The 15,542-nt window shown below is 43.6% G+C and overlaps 1 protein-coding gene across 1 annotated transcript in view; it reads left to right on the top strand.

Annotated features, from left to right (window-relative positions):
- Nucleotides 1–15,542, top strand: part of CREB3L2 (cAMP responsive element binding protein 3 like 2) — a 127,807-nt gene that overhangs the window by 85,461 nt on the left and 26,804 nt on the right. Inside the window, exons 3-7 of the mRNA XM_010356317.2 lie at nt 1,470–1,645; nt 4,392–4,479; nt 8,875–9,059; nt 11,439–11,585; nt 13,443–13,501. Coding sequence (XP_010354619.1) covers nt 1,470–1,645; nt 4,392–4,479; nt 8,875–9,059; nt 11,439–11,585; nt 13,443–13,501 — 655 coding nt within the window. The remainder of the gene's footprint in view (nt 1–1,469; nt 1,646–4,391; nt 4,480–8,874; nt 9,060–11,438; nt 11,586–13,442; nt 13,502–15,542) is intronic.

Below are 15,542 nucleotides of genomic sequence, written 5' to 3' on the forward strand. Positions count from 1 at the left end.
TGTATGTGTTTAAGCATTTTGATAAAGGAGCATGTCTTTGCTTTATATTAGCCTCATTTTAGTAAAACTGGTATCAGCTAAGGAATGTGGCCTTGAGCTTGCTTTGTCTTGTTCTGTGGCTGTTTCCAACCCTCTTGTCTTTTCCTTTCCTTCCCTCCTCCCTGCTTTTCCAGGCAGTGCTGAGGTGCTAGCTCCAAAGTAATTTGTTCAGAAATACAGGGTACCTCTTAGACTCTGAGAAGAATGTGCATTAAGTGGCAGAGGCACTCTGTCTGTTCTGTCTTGTCTCTTGGTTGTTAGCTATCTCCAGGCCTGGTGATGATCAGGAAAGACAAGACAAGACCCAGACTCATCAAGATGCAGCTGTTTTCTCTGGAAGAGTATTTAGTCCATTTCAGTAAAGGGCAGTTGGTTATCGCAAACCCAAGTCTCCCAAAGGGCTGAGCAAAGTCTCTGGAAGTCTAAGTGAAGGTTTAAGGCCTAGGTGGGATCACAGTGAAAACAGAAGGGAACAAAATCAAACAAAAAAAAATGGAGTGAGAAGAAAAAATATGAAAAAACCAAATATCTTCCCTTTGGGCAGAAGGAGAGAGAGACCTACTCACCATGCTCTCCCATCTTCTCCCCTTGGTTGCCAACCATTTGCTTGCTTCTCTCTCTCACTCTCTCTCTCTCACTCCCTGGCTTGCTCCCACTCTCACCCTCGCTCTTTTTCCCTCCCCCTCTCTCTCTCCCTCCCCCTCCCTCTCCCATCCCTTTTTCTCTCTCTCTTTCTTGACAGGATCTCACTCTGTTGCCCAGGCTCTGGAGTACATTGACATGATCACGGCTCACTGAAGCCTGGACTTCCTGGCTTAAGCAGTCCTCCTGCCTCAGCCTCCCAAGTAGCTGGGACCACAGACGCTCACCCCTGCACCTAGCTAATTAAAAAAAAATTCTTTTTTGTAGAGACAGGGTCTTGCATTGTAGCTCAGGCTGGTGTTGAACTCATGGGCTCAAGCAGTTCTCTTGCCTTGGCTTCCCAAAGTGCTGGGATTATTTGTGTGAGCCACTGTGCCCAGCTGCTTCTTTCTTTAATGTTTTTAAATTTGCTTATTTATCTGTTTTTGATTAGATAACACATTTACATGATTTGACAATCAACAAGAGTAGCTCATTACATATTCAAAATCCTCCCTCCTATTCTATTCCCCATCAACCCAGGCTTCTTCCTGAGAAACGCAGTTTCTCTTTTTCTATGGATTCCTTCCAGAGTTTCTTTAGCCATACTCACATGCTAGTGAATACAAGTATAGATTCTTTACTGTTCATATCTATCGATCTTTTCTCTCATATACTTCATTTTCTTTTATTCCACTCTCAGTAATCCATCACTGAGCTTTTTTGGGGAGAAAGACCAGTGGTTGTTTGTTTTGCTTATGCCTGATGCCCTGAACAAGTTCACATGTGTGCTTGTCTTTATCCTGCAGATGAGGTGGAAAGTGAGAAATGGTACCTGTCTACAGACTTCCCTTCAGCAACCATCAAGACAGAGCCAATTACAGATGAACCACCCCCAGGACTCGTTCCGTCTGTCACTCTGACCATCACAGCTGTCTCCACCCCGTTTGAAAAGGGGGAACCTCCTCTGGAAATGAATACTGGGGTATGCTCAATTTTCTTCTGTATAAACAGGTTGGATTAAAAGATACAGATCATTCTCCAATAAGGTGTTTAATCTTTTCGGAGTTAGTGGCTGTGTACATTTAAGGACATGCAACTTTATATGTGTGTATATACATATGTATACATTTAATAAGGGTATGTTGATTTGGTGCCAGCTTCCTTTAAAGCCATTGTTCGGAAAAAGATAGTAGGTAAGTTGATTTCATTCTCTCTTTGATTACTGTTACAAAATAAAAAACACAGAAAATATCTATGGTAAAAAAAAATTCTGCATGGCACTGATTTTTAAGCAGTGGAAAGGGAGTGACTGAGGTGATGACGCAATCCGTGGCTTACAGTGCGTGGCTCCTGGGAATGTGAGCTCCTGTGTAGTATTGTACTTTCCTAGTGAGATGCTGAGTTGTCCTTACTCAAGTCCAGAACCTCCCACCTATTGATTCATATGATAATATGAATAATATTAACAATATTAATAACATTATCATAATATTAATAGTAATAATAACACCTATTATTATGTTACCCGTGGAAAGCATAAGAAATCAGGATTTTTTCCTTACTGGATTCCATGCCTACCGCAAGTAGAATTTAATTCTACTCTACCTTCTTTCTGGATATTTCCAGTGTCTGGCCATGGACCAGCATCATATTTGTACATCATCTTGCAAGTGTTGGAAGCCTGTCTTAGCTTCCCTTAAGTTCAAAGCCTCGGGTTATAAACAACAACTTCATTAACATTCCTTAAGTCAGATTTCTTATGAGCAAGATAGAGTGTCTACCTGCAGCTGGGCATGGTGACTCATGCCTATAATCCCAGCACTTTGGGAGGCAGAAGCTGCAGTGAGCCGAGATTGCGCCACTACACTCCAGCCTGGGCGACAGAGCAAGACTTGTCTCAAAAAAAAAAAAAAAAAAAGAAAAAAAGAAAAAAAGATACAGTGTCTACCTCTTCAGAATAAGATAACACTGAATCAGTAGACTCATAAATGTCACTGCATACTCACTTGTTAGTCCATCTGTGTACATGATGAAGGGTTATAGACAGAGGCCTCTGCAAGTGTGCTAGGATTCCTTTCTCAGTAGCTACCTGAGTCTCTTTATTAGGCTAGGCTCTCTGGGTCTATATTAGTCTCCTTGCTCCACAGGATTTTAGTTATTTTATTTATTACTTTTTTTTTTTTTTTTTGAGACAGAAGTCTCACTCTGTTGCCCAAGCTGGAGTGCAGTGGCACGATCTCAGCTCGCTGCAACCTCCGCCTCCCGGGTTCAGCGATTCTTGTGCCTCAGCCTCCCTAGTAGCTGGGATTACAGGCACCTGCCACCACCTCCGGCTAATTTTTGTATTTTTAGTAGAGATGGGGTTTTACCATCTTGGCCAGGTTGGTCTCGAACTCCTGACCTCAAGTGATCTGCCCACCTCGGCCTCCCAAAGTGTTGGGATTACAGGCGTGAGCCACATGCCTGGCCTAGTTGAATTATTGTAAAGCATGTAACTAGCAAAGGTCAGAGGCATGGCCTTGCTCCCGTGTATGGGCCAGGTAACTTTTCTCCTTTCCCTACCAGGCATTTCAGGATTAGATATCATCAGTCATTAAGAAGCCTTAATAATAACATTAATTATTAATATTAATTATATATTATAAACAATATTATTATATATAATATATAATACATATAATATATAATCAATATTAATAAAGTTATATAAGAGAAAGCATGTGGTTTGGTGCACAGTCCCTACCCCAGGGCAAGCTGGTGGACGCCTGTGACTTTTTAAAATTTAGTCCCGTTTTCCATGGTGATTGACTCGATTTAAGTGCATTGTGGCTGTATGTGATTTACAGGCTGCTTTGCATTGCAGGCAGGGAAAACTCCCAGGCTGGTGTGAGGCTGAACTGGGATAACAGACCCCCTGGCCCCTCCTCATTCTTCTAAGGTCACCACCTCTTAGAAGGTCTCTTATTTTCTTTCAGAGATCAAATGCACAGTTATGCTCTACAGCTAAATTCTGCAGTCTTGGGAATCCTGACCAGTATCAACTATTAGTCGCTTTTTAAAGCCCCCAAAGTGGAGTGAGGATAGGGGGAGTGGAAGCAGTGTTTGGTTCTTACTTAACCCAAACTGTGTATAAAGAATAAAGTTAGCAGAATGATGCCACAAAAAAAAAAGTACCAGAATATTTTGTAATAAAATGCCTTTACAGTACTACAAAAACTTAGAAAAGAATATTGATATAGTCTTGGGCTTGAGCATTTGACTTTCAACTTTAGAGTTCTGAGTGTTCTTTTCTTTTTCTTTTTTTTTTTTTTTTTGAGATAGGGTCTCATTCTGTTACCTAGGTATGATCACAGCTCACTGCAGCCTCAAATTCCCGGGCTCAAGTGATTCTCCTGCCTCAGCCTCCCAAGTAGCTGGAACTACAGGTGCACGCCTTCACGACTGGCTAATTTTTATATTTTTGGGGGAGACAGTGTCTCACTATTGTTACCCAGGGTGGTCTCAAGTAAGTTCGGAGGGTCCTGTCAGCTGTAATGCCAAGTTTGGTGATGAGAAAAAGGTTAAGAACTAAAATGACTCCCTGTCAGGGAAGCTGCGTACACTCAGCTGTTCTCCAGGATAGGCAGGGCTGTCCTGAGAGGAAGACACAGGTGATAAATAGCTCTCCTGCGTGTGTCTTCAAGGCTGTGACTGGTTTTTAAAAATTGTGTTTGAAATTCTTCCTCCAGGTTGATTCTTCGTGCCAGACCATTATTCCTAAAATTAAGCTGGAGCCTCATGAAGTGGATCAGTTTCTAAACTTCTCTCCTAAAGAAGGTCTGTCTGCCCTCCCTGTGTCCCTTTGGGTGTGGAGATGGTCTCTGAGTCTACAGAGAGGGAATATGGCGAGAGAGCTGGGATGAGTTTGTATCACAGAGGTAGCTGGCTTTATGAAATAGCTCTGTTCTTAAAAAATAAAAATTTTGCTTCCAAATAATAAATCTTGCAAGCTAAATATTATTTTCCCATATATGCACTTAATTAAGTTTCAGCTAAGTGTTGCCATATTTTACTTCTAGCCGGGGTGATATTTTTCAGAACCTTTATGGACCGCTACTACAAACACTATCAAACAAGAGAACTGCAGCTCTTAATCATCCAGGTGTGAACCCTGTAGAACCCCACAAATCAACAACCATCTACAAAGGCACCTTGCTTATTTTAAACAACTCTAGTTTCAACTCTTTGTGAAGTAAATTCATAATTAATTATGCGGCCAATTCATTGTTTGTAAACATTGACTTTGGATGACAGCTATTGCAAGGAGCCTCCTCTCTATTTGGTCATGTTCATAGTTTATAGTTGTGCATCTTTTTGGGCTTCTTGACATCCATCCATTTAGAATTAACACGTCCTTGAGAGGTGCTCATACTTTTTTTTTTTTTGAGGCAGAGTCTCACTCTGTTACCCAGGCTGGAGTGCAGTGGCACCATCTTGGCTCACTGCAACCTCTGCCTCCCAGGTTCAAGCGATTCCTGTGCCTCAGCCTCCTGAGAAGCTGGGATTACAGGCGTGCGCCACCACACCCAGCTAATTTTGCTATTTTTAGTAGAGACGAGGTTTCGCCACGTTGGTCAGGCTGGTCTTGAACTTCCAGCCTTAGGCAGTCTGCTCGCCTCGGCCTCCCAAAGTCCTGGTATTATAGGCATAAGCCACCACACCTGGCCAAGGTTGTTATATGTCTATATTTCTCTTTCTCTATGTCAGTTTTTTTCTGAGTTTCTCCCTCTTTGTTCTCCTGTGAAGCCCATAGCTAGGAATCCCGGATGCAGACCCCTGAGCCTCATAAAGTCTAATGAAACTCTCTCTGCTGCCTTGTATATGCAGATTCTCCTGTATAGGTCCTGCTCTTCTCACTTCTGTGCCTTCAGTCATGCCATCACTTCCCTTTTCATTCCTACTTTTTGTTTATTTATTTTTTTCTGTGAAACAGGGTCTCTTCTGTTGTCCAGGCTGGAGTGCAGTAGTGCAGTCCTGGCTCGCGGCAACCTCAACCTCATGGGCTCAAGCGATTCTCCCACCTCGGCCTCCCAAGTAGCTGGGACTACAGGCATGCACCACCATGCCCAGCTGAATTTTGTATTTTCTTTAGAAATAGGGTTGCACTGTGTTGCCCAGGCTCGTCTGAAACTCCTGAGCTCAAGTGACCCTCCCACCTTGGCCCACCAAAGTGACAGGATTATAGGCATGTGCCACCTCATCTGGTCCCATTCATACTTTCAGTACAAATTTTGAAGTACAGTTCATTACTTTGGTCAACAGATAAGAAATTGGCTTATACAGTTGTCACCAAAAAGGTATATGTGCCACAGTATATAAATGTGAGGATATTTACATATGAGCACTTCTCATGAAAATATCAGCTATCTTCATTCCATTAGAAACTAACTGAGGATTTGATTTGTAACAATGTAGTCAGGGTTGGCCCTTTATTTGCCTTTATTATCAATAAATAAATGATTAAATTTTAAAAGTTAATAATACTGAGTAGAATCCATATGGAGACACTATTTCTTTGCACTGAGTGACAGACAATAGTGCCTTGCAGCTTTATATACCGCTTCAAAGTAATTGCTTTCATTTGCATAACACCAGTTATGACTATCAAATGCATCTTACTCTTTTAATTTATGCTGTGATGTGGTTCAGAAGTGTCATCACCATAACAATGAAACCCATAGTGGCTTCTGAATCCAGGGTTATTGGAGGAGAAATGTTTCAAGAATAAAGTAAAGGACAGCCCTTCCTTATTATCCTGGATAAACAGAGATAAGGAAATTCTATATCCTTGACTGCAGCAATTTCTAGGCAAAGTAGCTTCTTGTCCCCAGACCTTGCAGTAACCCAAAAGCGGCATTTCAAATGATATTTAGAAATCTGATCCTGAGGTGCCTCTGGTCAGCTCTGTAGCTCTTTCATAGGTAGGAAAGACAAGATTTAAGTTGCTTCACTTGCTTTTCTCATCATTCTCTTTCTGTCTTTTGTGAGGGGCCCTCTGCTTAGACGGGAGAACAGTATTAGAATAATTTGGCCCCCACCAAGTGAAAGGGACAGGGTGGCTTTAGGTACTTTAGGTACATTCTTGGGAATGTAACAGCACAGAGCCCCTATTAGGTTCGTCTGCTTCCTGTTTTTTTTTTTTTTTTTTTTTTTTTTTTTTTTTAAACCATGAAATGCCGTAATATTCATGGCATTCAAGAAACCTTGATTAACATGCTTAGGACTCCTGTTTCTTAGCCAAGCACCTGCATATTTAAGGCATGTCGTTCCCTTCCTGGGCTGCCTGCACCTGTGGCAGGAGTAGTGGGAATAGTGCGACAAGGATTATTTTAGCATATTCTTTAGCTTTAAGAGTGCCCACAGAGACTAAAAACCCCAGGGACCTCTTTGGCAAGACTGGCAGAGAAAAAGGGAAAGAGGCAAAATGTAGAGAAAAGCTGTATGTGGCAGAAAGAGAAAGAAAGGGTGGGAGAGAGACAGGGAATGGCAATGAAAGAGAGAGAGAAGAAAAAATAGCATGCCAGGGCCGGGGGGACCGGGCATCGCCTGTTGTGGCCTCGGCTATTCAGGTATTCCTGTAGGAGAGAGCTGCTGATTGCTGCTCTTCCTCTCTGAGAGCAGTATATTAGTCCGTTTTCATGCTGCTGATAAAGTACCCGAGACTGGGCAATTTATAAAGAAAAAGAGGTGTAATGGACTCACAGTTCCACATGGATAGGGAGGCCTCACAATCATGGCGGAAAGCAAAAGGCACATTTTACAAGGCGCAGGTGAGAGAGAAAATGAGAACCAAGCAAAAGGGGTTTCCCCTTATAAAACCATCAGCTCTCATGAGGTTTATTCACTACCACAAGAACAGCGTGGGGGAAACTGCCCCCATGATTCAGTGATCTCCCGCTGGGTCCCTCCCACCACAGGTGGGAATTGTGGGAGCTACATTTCAAGATGAGATTTGGGTGGGGACACAGCCATACTGTATCAGACAGCTATGAATGAGGTCATCTTTCTTGGGTCAGTTGTTTTGTCTCAGGAGGGCCCTTCCCATCCATAGTATGTTGGGTGGTCTCCATCGGAAGAAGGGACAAGGAGGTGGTGCCCTGAGGCTTCTCATGGCCTTCAGCAGTTAGTTCCCTGGCCGAGCAGACTCAGCTGTGTGGGCCTTGCCCACCGTGGGGCTGCTGTACAGAGGGCTCATTGTCCTGGGGGCTCCAGGAATGAAGTGTTTACCTGCAGTTATCTTCCTTGGCTCAGTAGCAGTGGCTGGTACAACAGAAATACGCACTGTTCAGAAAGAACAGTGAGAACCAAGAGTGCTTTCATTTCAAGGAATCCTGGTTGGATTCCTCCTTCAGAAGCCCATCTCTGCTGCCCTGGAGATGCTTGATGGACACTGACCAAGGCTCCATAGGCCCTGGCAGAGAGGGTGTTGTGCCTCCCTGAGGAAGGGCGGAGACTTTACAGGAGAAAGTCTCCCCACTGAACTCTCACTTACTTTTCCTGTGCCCACTCCCCTATCTGAAGATGGATTTCATGTTTTCTGACTGAAGAATGCCTGGCGTCTTGCCTGCGGGCATGACCACTCACATTGCTCCAGAAACAAACCGGCTTTTTTCAGAGCAGCCACTCTGGCTTTTTGAGACGGAGTCTCGCTCTGTCTCCCAGGCTGGAGTGCAGTGGTGTGATCTTGGCTCACTGCAGCCTCCGCCTCCTGGGTTCAAGCAATTCTCCTGCCTCAGCCTCCCAAGTAGCTGGGACTACAGGCGTGTGCCACCACACTCAGCTAATTTTTGTATTTTTAGTGGAGACGGAGTTTCGCCATGTTGGTCAGGCTGGTCACAAACTCCTGACTTCATTTGATCTGCCCACCCGAGCCTCGCAAAGTGTTGGGATTATAGCCATGAGCCATTTCGCCTGGCCCCTGGTTGCACGTTTATTGGTTTCTTGTATACACTTCCAGTGTTTCTTTTTGCCAGTACAAGCAAATGTGGGTCCATATCCTCTTTCTCTCCTTTTTCATGCAAAAGGAGGATTCCTGTATCCAGCCTCTGCACTTTGGAGATCTGTCCGTGTCAGCTCATGGAGGCCCCTTGTGCTTTAGTTCGCGGTCCCAGAGATCAGTTGTATTCTGATTTGTGGCTCTGGGATGGATGAGATGTGCTTCGTTTTTTGCAGCCCCAGTGGACCACCTGCATTTGCCACCCACGCCCCCGAGCAGTCACGGCAGTGACTCAGAAGGCAGCCTGAGTCCCAACCCACGCCTGCACCCCTTCAGCCTGCCTCAGACCCACAGCCCCTCCAGAGCTGCACCCCGGGCCCCCTCCGCCCTCTCCAGCTCCCCTCTCCTCACGGCTCCTCATGTAAGTATGCAGCAGGGCGTTCCTGGACCAAAAGGGACCCTCTCCATTCCTTCCCATGGGGCTGTATCCAGAGCGGGACCACTCAAGGCTGTTTGTTTTTCTCTTTTGTCAAGAAGTTTCTGTTTAATGGCGAAAGCGGAGTGATGTCAACCCTAAAGAACACCTTCTAAGAACTGCCCGCACATCTCACCTTTTACTACCACAATTCTCTTCCTTTTCACATGCACACTTCCAGTTTTTATTAGTATGTTTATTTTACAGAGCTATAGGCATGAGGAATAAAAATTTGGGGTTTTTCTCCTCAAAGTTCTATCATAAATATTTGTGTTAATTTAATGGTCCTCGTGACCTATGTCATAGGAAATACCTTTTATATTTTAAATAAGCAATTTTCGGTGAACTTAAAAATTACTGTGAGATTAATGTCTTCGATGCCTAAAGGTCAAAAACAGTTTAAGCCTTTTCTGTATGTCGTATGGCTCTTAACCCAGGAACTCTGATCAGACATCAAGACCCGTCGTTCATCATGAGGACACCGTAATAAAGAAGAATGGATCATTAACTTCTTATTGTTCTAGGAGTGAATTGGTTTCTATGAAATTATAAAAATTATAATCAGCTATTTTGAATTTACAATATCACAACTAGAAAATTTAAATGAAATGAGATGTTTAAAAATTCTGTAAGAACCATGCATCCATTAATTAACATAACTCTGAAAGTTTGTATTGATTCCGTCCCTGAAAGTTCTAGATCTGTAACCACATTCTTATATTTCACTATTACTGAGGACAAGGGAATTCACCTTTCCACTCTTTCTTCACCTTTTCAACTGGAACCTGACTTCACTCCTTGGATTACTAGAATAACTTGTATCCTATATACCTGTGTGTACTACTATGATCTGTCCATTCTACATGTTGATGGAGGAACTCTTCTCCATGTCAGATGCTTGCCCAACAACTGTGTTGTGTTTCCCCATCATCTATTGGCAGCAAGCAGTGACACCTTTACTCATTATCAGGTGTCCAACCCTCCGCTGCTTCAAGAACTCCTTACCCACACTAGGCAGAGTAGCTTCTTCAGTGACTTTTCAAAATACTGCCTTTTGCTTAGAATGCACTCCTCTCTCTTATGTAAATCATCCCCTTTCTTTCAGGAGGCCCAATTCAAATCTCATCTCCTGCCCTAAACCTTTCCTGATCACACAGCTCATAGCAGTATTCTCTTACTTCAAATTTTTAGTGCACCTTTAGCTAATGTATTAGTTCATGTTCATGCTGCTGATAAAGACATACCCAAGACTGGGCAATTTACAAAAGAAAGAGGTTTAATTGGACTTACAGTTCCACATGGCTAGGGAAGCCTCACAATCATGGTGGAAGGCGAGGAGGAGCAAGTCATGTCTTACTTGGATGGCAGCAGGGAAAGAGAGAGCTTATGCAGTGCAACTCCGGTTTTTTAAAACCATCAGATCTTGTGAGATTCATTCACTCTCACAAGAACAGCACGGGAAAGACTCACCCCATAATTCAGTCATCTCCCACTGGGTCCCTCCCACAACACGTGGGAATTATGGGAGCTATAAAATGAGATTTGGGTGGGGACACAGAGCCAAACCATATCAGCTAAGAGTACAGTTTAGCATTTAATTACTCTTATCCTTTCATGGATATCAATTCAGTCTCACAGTCTTGATCGCAAACTACTTGAGAGATAGTCCTCTATGGCATTTAGTATGGAGCTAAAATGCAATAGGGACTCTGATTAATTATAAACATGCCATTCTACTGTGGGGTCCATGAGATGGGCTACTGTTCTTGTCTTCATTGCTGATGGACAGTCTGAGACTGCTGAAGCCAGAGGCTTCTTTGGAAAGAGTCTGCAGGTGTGTCCCTGGGTGCTCTGCACCCTTAGCTAAAAGTGGAGGAGAGAAGTGACTCCTGGTGTGTAGAGAGCACCTTATAAAATTGCATTTTCAGAAGGAGAACAACAAAATTCTTGTACAAAGCAGGGCTGCAAATGAATCCTTCATCACTTCAAGGCCAGGAAATCTCTAGGGATGTGGGAAATGACTTCTCTACTTTTTCTTTTCATGTTTTAGCGAGCGGGGTGCTTCCTGGGAAATAATGGGTGGGGGTTTCTTTATTATTTTCCTTGAATTATAACCCCTAGGTTATAACACTCACATGGGAGTGTCTTCCCCATCTTCCCATGCCTTTCAAAATACCCATCTATCACCCAAAGCAGGTGGGGCATCCTTGTCTCAGAGCCTTCTGTAAGACATTGTAACAGATTCTCATCACCCCATCGGGAGGCTATTCTTCAGTGGTCCCAGTTCTTTTTCTTTGACCCTTATCTGCTCCTTGGTCTGCACAGAAACTGCAGGGGTCGGGCCCTCTGGTCCTGACAGAGGAGGAAAAGAGGACCCTGATCGCTGAGGGCTATCCCATCCCCACCAAATTGCCCCTGTCAAAATCAGAGGAAAAGGCCCTGAAGAAAATTCGGAGGAAGATCAAGAATAAGGTGAGCCTTTCAAATCTAGGCACTTCTAGAGCAGAGACACGAGCAGAATCGAGTCAGCATCCCCTTCCCTGCCTTCCCAATGGCCAGCACTACCCCATCCCATGGCAGAGACCAAGGCCAAGCCCTTCCCTTCCCTAGGCCCTGGGAGGAGCATCCTCACCGCGTGCCCCTCTCTTCCTCCAGCCCATCCCATCCCTCTTGAGGCCAGCAGACTCCCAAATCAGTGTCTACCTCCTTGGTGCCCACGATGATGCATTCAGGGGTGGGAGGAAGCTATTAGAATTTCCATCTAGTTTTTCTTTAAAATCTCAGCCTTTTAAATTTTGGGTTTATGATATATACAATAGTTTCCTCTAGTAGACATATATATGTATTATATATATTATATATGTATTATATATTATGTATGTATTATATATTATATATGTGTTATATATGTATTGTATATATTATATATGTATTATATGTGTATTGTATATATTATGCATGTATTATATATATGTATTGTATATTATACATGTATTATATATTATATATGTATTATATATTATACATATATATGTATTATATATATAAAAAATACAGCATATATATGTATTATATATATAATACAAATACATTGAGAGTGCTTGGTTAATTTTTTCTTTCTTGTAGGGTTTAGTGATTACAAAACTTCGGCAGTTTGCTGGTCTGTATTTGGACTCAGTAGTGTCCTACCCCTAGGCCCCTCAGTGCTGAGCAGGGCTAATGAAAACCAAGGGGATGGCTGAGGCACAGGCCTACCGGGAGGGTGGGGGCAAAGAGGGCAGGAAGACAAGAGCTTAGTGTCACTCTATCCATGCGCGGAACCAGCAGCAAGTTGATGTGTGACCAAGCCCCGGCTGTCTTGCTTTATAGATGTAGTTCAGCCAGCAGAGGTCCGGGAGTTAAACTCACTTATCTGAGACCACACTGATGGTTTGTGAGCCACATGTTTGGGCCTGGCTCCTTACTCAGTGTCCATTTTTTTCTCTTCTCTTGTTTTCTGTTTTTTTTTTTTTTTTGGATACAGAGTCTCACTCTGTCACCCAGGCTGGAGTGTAGTGACGTGATCTCAGCTCACTGCAACCTCTGCTTCCCAGGTTCAAGTGATTCTTCTACCTCAGTTTCCCAAGCAGCTGGAACCACAGATGTGCGCCACCATGCCTGGCTAATTTGTTTGTTTTTTTGTTTTTTGTTTTGAGACGGAGTCTCACTCTGTCACCTAGGCTGGAGTGCAATGGCGCAATCTCGGCTCTCTGCAACCTCTGCCTCCCAGGCTCAAGCGATTCTCTTGCCTCAGCCTCCCAAGTTATTACAAGCACGCACCACCGCGCCCAGCTAAATTTTGTATTTTTAGTAGAGATGAGTTTTACCATGTTGCCCAGAGAGGTCTTAAACCCCTGACCTCAGGTGATCTACCCGCCTTGGCCTCCCAAAGTGCTGGGATTACAGGCATGAGCCACTGCGCCCAGCCATTTTTTTTGTATTTTTAATGGAGATGGGGTTTCACCATATTGGCCAGGCTGGTCTTGAACTCCTGACCTCAAGTGATCCACCCACCTCAGCCTCCCAAAGTGTTGGGATTACAGGCGTGAGCCACCGCGCCTGGCCACTCAGTGTCCATTTTACTGGGGGCCTACTTTGTAGGAAAGTAGGTGTGAGTTCGGCAGCTGGAAACCCAGGAGGACAGAATAGGTGACTAGTAGCTTAAACAAATGGCAAGCAGCTTGCAGAAGTGAGCAGGGCTTTAGTGACTTCTATGCTAACCACCTCCTATCTTAACTGGTTTACTCAGAGCTGGAAATTAATCATTCTCCTCCCACCCCTCTCTCTCAGATTTCTGCCCAAGAAAGTAGGAGAAAGAAGAAAGAATACATGGACAGCCTGGAGAAAAAGTAAGCCTGCTGGCAAACTGTTGTGTTCATCGGGCAGTACGGGCAATATGCACAGAGAAATGTGGGTGTGTGGAGAATCAGGGAGAAGCAGTTCAATTCCTCTTTCTGGCCACCTTGGAAACCCGGTGGTTTATCAGCTGTATTTTGCCTGCCACCTAGTGGTTATTTGGAGGAGATGTCTATAATAAAGCAAGAAAGAAGTAAAAGCACGTTAGTAGGTGTTTGAATCACACCACTGCCAGCCAGGACCCCGGAGTCCTCAGAGACTTCCTTTCTAACACATACAAATATTAACATTCCTGCACATTCCTGGAACTCCTAGCAGGAGAAACCCTGTTTTAGCGGAAAGGAGCAGTGCTACTTAATCAGCCCCCATTGGCCAAATTCCCTCACACTTAGAGGGCACACAGGGAAAGAAAGATGTCAGGTTGGCGGCCTTTATTTTCCAGCCACTACAATTCATGTTTTTTTGCAAAAACACTTGAAGGCAATCTTTGTTCTCTTAAAAAGTCTGTAATATCAGGCAGGCTGTTAGAAAAAGAGGAATTAAATACAGTTTTGTCTTAGCCCTAGAAGTTAGTTCTTCAGCTAACAAACTTAAGATCTTTTTAAGATGAGCATGAGGCCCCAGACCCAGGAATGAACTTCATGTGGATTTGGGGAAAGGAGTGGCTGGTGGTTCCTGGCTGTTTCTCGAAGTTACTATTTAAAGTCTAGTGCTTCTATCACCTGACTTAAGTACTGGTAATGTAGCATTAAGCATAGTCAGCTCTCTGTATCTGGGGGTTCAGCGTCCTCAGATTCAACCAACCATGGGTCTAAAATATTCAGAAAAAAACCTCAATAGGCTGGGTGTGATGACTTACTCTTGTAATCCCAGTGCTTTGGGAGGCCAAGGTGAGAGGATTGCTTGAGTTCAGGAGTTCAAGACCAGCCTGGGCAATGTAGCCAGACCCCCTAAAAAATAAAAAACAATTAGCCAGGCATGGTGGTGCACATCTGTGGTCCCAGCTACTCAGGAGGCTGAGAGGGGAGAATCACTTGAGCCCAGGAAATTGAGCTGCAGTGAGCTGTGATTGTGCCACTGCACTCTAGCCTTGACAATAGAGTGAGACTCTGTCTCAAAAAACCAAAACCAAAACCAAACAACTCAATAAAAAAAATTAAAAAAAAAACTACAACAAAAATTAATACAACTATAAATGCAAGATAACACATATTTACATAGTATTTATATTGTGTTTGGTATTGTAAATAACCTAGAGATGATTAACATATACTGGAGGATATGTAAAGGTTATATACAAATACTACACCACTGTGTATCAGGGACTTGGGCATTGGAGATTTTGATATCTATGGGGAGTTCTGGAACTAATCCCCCCTGAATACAATGGGATGACTGTAGTTCCATGCTGTCCCCCATTTTCTATGGGCATCCAGGGTTAAGATGTTTTTATCAAAATCTCTTTACTGTCTCTTTTGGCAGCACCGGGATTCCTTGTCCTGGGCTATTGTCCTCCCTCTTGTCCTGCCCTTTGCTTAAGTCTCTTCACTTCTTATCAGTCCTGGTAAGAGTGTAGCCGGGAGTATCCAGATTATTGTAGTATAGAGGGAGAAGTATGATGGGCATTGAGAACACTAGGGAGGAGGTAAGAGGAAAGAGGGTTGTAACACCCTAAAAGAGGGTCGTATTTTATACTGTCCCTATTCATCTTTCATTATTCAGGCACTTGTCACTCAGCTCCCTCTTTTTTTTTTTTTTTTTTTTTTTTTTTGAGATGGAGTCTCACTCTGTGGCCCAGGCTGGAGTGCAGTGGCATGATCTTGGCTCACTGCAACCTGCCTCCCAGGTTCAAGTGATTCTTCTGCCTCAGCCTTCCAAGTAGCTGGGATTACAGGCACATACCACTATGCCCAGCTAATTTTTGCATTTTTAGTAGAGATGGGGTTTTACCATGTTGGCCAGGCTGGTCTTGAGCTCCTGACCTCAAGTCATCTACCTGCCTCAACCTCCCATAGTGCTGGGATTACAGGCATG

Source organism: Rhinopithecus roxellana, chromosome 6 (genome assembly GCF_007565055.1).
Source record: "Rhinopithecus roxellana isolate Shanxi Qingling chromosome 6, ASM756505v1, whole genome shotgun sequence".
NCBI classification, from domain to species: Eukaryota; Metazoa; Chordata; class Mammalia; order Primates; family Cercopithecidae; genus Rhinopithecus; species Rhinopithecus roxellana.